This window comes from Apaloderma vittatum, unplaced genomic scaffold (genome assembly GCF_000703405.1).
Source record: "Apaloderma vittatum isolate BGI_N311 unplaced genomic scaffold, ASM70340v1 scaffold13058, whole genome shotgun sequence".
Taxonomy (NCBI): domain Eukaryota; kingdom Metazoa; phylum Chordata; class Aves; order Trogoniformes; family Trogonidae; genus Apaloderma; species Apaloderma vittatum.
The window spans coordinates 90,843-96,135 of record NW_009730294.1 but is presented as its reverse complement, the minus strand read 5'-3'; the positions used below and the strand labels follow the sequence as shown (position 1 = coordinate 96,135).

The 5,293-nt window shown below is 45.4% G+C and overlaps 1 protein-coding gene across 1 annotated transcript in view; it reads left to right on the top strand.

Moving 5' to 3' along the window:
• LOC104277943 (serum paraoxonase/arylesterase 2-like) overlaps positions 1-4,901 on the top strand; it is a 12,424-nt gene extending 7,523 nt beyond the window's left edge. Inside the window, exons 5-10 of the mRNA XM_009874759.1 lie at positions 126-291; positions 1,444-1,570; positions 2,335-2,535; positions 3,166-3,247; positions 3,781-3,909; positions 4,714-4,901. Of these exons, the coding sequence (XP_009873061.1) occupies positions 126-291; positions 1,444-1,570; positions 2,335-2,535; positions 3,166-3,247; positions 3,781-3,909; positions 4,714-4,872 (864 nt within the window). The 3' untranslated portion in view covers positions 4,873-4,901. The remainder of the gene's footprint in view (positions 1-125; positions 292-1,443; positions 1,571-2,334; positions 2,536-3,165; positions 3,248-3,780; positions 3,910-4,713) is intronic.
• Positions 4,902-5,293: the final 392 nt, after the last annotated feature.

Genomic DNA, 5,293 nt, shown 5'->3' with positions numbered 1-5,293 from the left:
TCTCCTCTCTTCTCCTCTCTTCTCCTCTCTTTTCTTCTCTTCTTCTCTCTTCTCCCTTGTGATACTTCCATTTACCTTATGTCCAGGAATTATTTGGGTTTTTTTCTTATGTTTTTATTTTACAGGGCTTGAAATATCCAGGAATGAAGAGCTTTGCACCGGAAAAACCAGGTGAAATATTCTTGATGGATTTGAATGAAGACAAGCCCAGAGCAGTGGGACTGAGAATCAGCCGAGGATTTGATCTGGCGTCATTTAGCCCTCATGGAATCAGCATCTATGTAGACAGAGGTAAAGCGACATTTAACTTAAGGTGGTGGCAAGTCTCAGCCTAAAGAGCATGAACTGTAATCCCTATGCAGCCCCCAACAGCCTGTGCTTGCTGGGAGAGAAAAAAGTTTTCAGGCTTTTTATCTTTGTGGGGTTCTTTGTAAATGCCAGCTGCTAAAGCAAACACCTTTGCACAATATCTTGAGCTGTCTGAGAGAAAAAAAAGATGTTGTAGGTATTGAGAGAAAGAAGATGTTGTATGTATTGAAAGGAAAGAAAACATGGGGAAACATTGAGGAGATGAAAACCACCCAAAGTTTATTTTACCAGTTTACATCTGTCTCACCCTGAGGTCAAGGGTTTTGAGGAGACCCGTGCTTCACTGACTAGTCATGACCAGGATGGAGATTTTTGTGGCTAAACAGTAAATTATCAAATTTCTGTGAATTACCAGTATCTCTGGTACTCTGTGGCCAAGCCACGCTCTCTTCTCTAAGCCATGTTCTCTCACAGAAGGCTCTGGCTACCGGTAAAATACCCTTCAGGATCTCCTTCCTCTGTTTTTCGCTGTTGTAAGTCTGCAAATACCGAGAGAGAACTATTGCTGCAGTGTGACCTGCATCCCCATAGAGTCGCCCCACAAGGGAAGGTGGTGGAGAAATCAGTGGTGGCTAATGCAGGGTCTCACCAGAAGGGCCGGGCAGGACTGCAGCCTCGCACAGATTACGGGAGAAGGATGCTCCTTCAGCTTTCTCGGGGGTTACGGTAAATAAACCAATAGGCCCCAACTGGATGGCCTACAAGCCCTCCTCCTTCCCAGCTGACTGTGGCTATTTTATGCAACCAGTCACTGTGATGTGTCAGATTGAAAAACTCACTGACTTGGGCACAAGGATGAAGCCGTGATTTCTTTTTTCCCGTGGTACAAATAGCAAAAAATGTAGTTTACGCAGCAGGTCCCCGGAGAGCGAGCCTGGGAGAAGAGTAGCTGGAGGTCTGGATCCAGTTGTGGTGGCATCCTGTGTTACTTTGGTACTTGTCCTTCTGCATCTGAAGATGACAAATGCATCAAACGCCACATGTGCTCTGTACTAGAGGCCACTTCAGAGCTGTGGGTGCTTGGCCATGCCAACCGTTGCAGAGAATTCAGCTGTTTCCATTTCTTTTTTTAAGACGACACCGTGTACCTCTTTGTTGTGAACCATCCCCATCAGAAGAGCACAGTAGAATTGTTTAAATTTGTAGAAGATGACAATTCTCTTGTACACCTGAAAACCATTCAACACGACCTTCTGACAAGGTATTGGAGCCAAACACCATCTTCTTCCAGAAGAACAGGCTGCTTTGGTTAAATCCAGGTTTTAGGGTATAATTAATATGACATATTTTCTTTCTAACCAGCTTTCCTGTTTCTCTTATTGATTACTTCTTAGCTGTGTAATCAAAAACTGTGTTTCTCCAGTCTCTTCTGGTAATGAGATTTTTTAAAACGATCTTAAGTGCTGCTGTGATTGATGCCAGTGGATTAGCTTGGCATACGGTGCTCCTTCTGTCGTGTAACCTTCTCTCAGGACACTGAAGATATGAATCTTCAGATATTCTACTATTCTGAATTTTCTACGCTGTAAAAATAAGCCTACGTTTAGCCTTTTTTTTTTTTTCTGTTGCATACAGAATTTTTTTCTGTCTGACTGCAAAATGATTGTAAGATAAACAGAGCCTGGTAGATGAAGTTGTCACAGCTCCTGGTTTCCACTTGACCATAAGCAAGGGAGAGAAAAATTTCCGTGGACTTATGGACAGATCTGTAACTGATGCCCTATGGCCCTGTTCAGGTCTCAGCACTGCACTGAGTCCTGGCTCATGTAAAAGAAAATAGAAGCAGAAAGGATGTAAAAAGCTCAGGGGCTCTCTGAAGTATCACCTGTAATTGCATCTGTAATTGTGTCTATGGGATGACCATGTCCTGGCTGGATCCTGGGCAGCCCTACAGTGCTCCTTCATACCTCTCATTTCATTCTTTTATTTATTTCTTTTCTTCCTCTCTTTTTATTTTTTTTTTAGTGTGAATGATGTAGTAGCTGTGGGTCCAGACAGCTTCTATGCCACCAATGACCACTACTTCTTTGACTTCATCTTGATGTTCTTGGAGATGTTCTTGGGTTTAACTTGGTCAAATGTTGTTTACTACAGTCCAAAAGAAGTTAAAGAAGTAGCAGCTGGGTTTTATTCAGCCAATGGCATTAACATTTCACCCGACAGAAAGTAAGTTTCTCTTTGCCTTAAATTTTGTTTAATTGTGCAAAAAAAAATCTCAAAATTCTAATTTGTACATGTGGTGCCTCTGTGGTGAAGTGTCCGAACTGGCCTCTCTAAGGCACGATGTTGCCTGCACAGAGCGAGCGATACAGAGGCTGTGAAGAACAGTGTCTCCTTCTTTAACCCAAGGGAACGTTTGCTGCTTTGTGTGGCAGTTTATATGCAATAAAGTCAAAGGTTGCTGCATTTTTAAACAGCTGATACAGGAGTTTGTGTACATTGCTTGAAGCAATAACCAGGCAGGATTGCTGCAGGTGGGGAATGCTCTACAGTCTGCAGAACTGAATTAAGCAGTCCTGTGGTGTAGACAGGTGATCTTAAGTTGTTTTTTTTTAAAAAAAAATGGCATTTGTGGATTTCGAGATCCAAGGGCTGCTGCAGTGCTGTAGTGGAAGAGCTGGCCCAAAGCAGGCTGGCTTCAATTCAGCGCCCTGTGCCCTGCTTGCAGCGTCTGTTGCGGTGGGAGAACGGGAGCTGGCGTCCCTCACGCCAAGAGCTGGGCTCGCACGGGAGGAATTGGCTGCTCTGGGTTTTTGCTTATTCACACACATTCCTAAGAGGTGCTTTCTTTTGCAGGTACATCTACGTGGCAGATATATTTGATCATAAAGTCCATGTTATGGAAAAACATGCTAATTGGAATTTAACCCGTGTGAAGGTAAGGTGCTGCTGTTCCACAAAAAAAAAAAGTCGCGTGATCGATCCCCGTGAATGCTTGAGGTTTCCACCTGATGGGCTGTGAAGTTCTGGCTCCTGCTGTGGGTTTGCAGAGATGCTGTGCACCCCGTTACGGAGCTTCGGGTCTTCCAGCCTCACACCAGCAGCCAGAGAGGGGTCTGAGGGTTTGCTTCAGGTCCTGGAGAACCACAGGGGAGATCTGACTCCGTCAGACCGCAGAGCACTGAAGTAATCCACACCAGGTGTGAATGAGCAGATGAGGGAAGCTGGGAGCCTCACGCAGGTTTCTCATGGCACAGAGGAGGGGGCCAAGCATACTGTGGGGTAAAAAAAAAAAAAAAAACACCACAAAACCAACTCTGGGAGAAAAAACATTTCTTAAAAAAATCAGCCTAAGTTATGCCGTGTCAGATGAGAGTCCCGGACAAGTCTGTTGGTTACGTTACAGTTTTCTTCCAGTACTTCTGGTAGATTTAACTTCTCTTTTTCTTGTTTTTCCTCTGTGTCGGACAGACGCTGCAGCTGGACACTCTGCTCGATAACTTGTCTGTTGACCCTCAGTCTGGAGACATCTGGACAGGATGTCACCCCAATGGAATGAAGCTGTTATACTACGATCCAGAAAATCTGCCTGGCTCTGAGGTGCCTTTTGGGAGGTGTCACTGGTCTCTTGGCTATGCCTGGGCCAGAAAGTTGCTCTGTTCAAATCATCACCCTGATGTAATTTAACGCCACATTACATAGAGAAGCTCGTGGTCAGCCTTTGCGAAAGCAAAGACCAAGCTGGCTTCCAGCTTATAGCTTCTGCTCTCTGGTGGATAGCCTGCACAGTGTGTGCTCCCTCACCAACACCTATCCAGATCCTTGGGAGACAACTGAATAATTTCCACCTGGTAGCTCAGTCATTCTGGACTTCTCAGGCGGCTTGCTGGGCAGCAATCAGATTTCGATGAACTGTGTTAATTACCGAGCCAGCACCATTTTGTGAAGCAAAAAAATAATTGTCTGAGGGCAAAGCATGGCCAGAAACGGTCACACTGGAATGATTTGGCTGTGGTTCCTCAGTAGATGACACCGTCATTCTTCTTTCCTTCTGAAATCAGTGAGGTGTTGGCATCAGGTGCGCAAGTGCCGGTGTCTGATCGGTGTCCGTTTGATTTCAGCCTTGTCTGAAGCACCCCATAAAACCCTTTCCAAAATTCCCGTGTTCAACGGCAGTAGATTTATGATACTAGGCAGTTTGTCTCAGAAAAGCAGGAAATAAGATGCTAAGTAACTCTTAGGCTGGAAAAAACTGCACATTCCTAGTGCTGGTGTTGACTGCCTGGATGGGCTTAACCACTTAAAAAAAATAATCAGTTGTTAATTATGCTGATGCTCCCTCTGTCTGGGGAGGATTTTCACCCGCGGCTGCTTCAGCCGATGTTTTCCCTCCTCCTCTGGCAGGTCCTGCGCATCCAGAACATCCTCTCGGAGGAGCCCGTGGTGACGCGCGTCTACGCCGACGACGGCTCCGTGCTGCAGGGGAGCTCGGCGGCGTCTGTCCACGAGGGAAAGCTGCTCGTCGGCACCGTCTTCCACAGAGCTCTCTACTGCGAGCTGTAGCTGCCCGCGGGTAAGGTCTGCTGCTGTGGGCAGGATCTGCTAGGATCGCTAACAACGGGACTGTTCCAATAAGGGTTAACTAGAGTCTTGGGGTTATATTTTGGCCTTCCTCTCCAAAATGAGAATTTTAAGCAGGAAATAGAATTGAAGGTGAGAAATTATTCGTGTAATAGGGAGGATCCTGTGTCGTAATCAAAGGGTAATCTCAAAATTCAGATAACAAATGACTAAACTGTCAGACATTGAATTATCTGTTGCAGCTGTATTTCTGGTTGGTTTTGGCCTTTTTTTGGTTTTCTTTTGGTTTTGCTTTTGGTTTTTTTCCCCCAGAGAAAACTGGTTTTGTAAATGAGAATTGCTATCATGTCACCGACCCCAGGGCTTTCCCAGGGACTGTGGTAAGGGTTCTTCTTCTGAACCT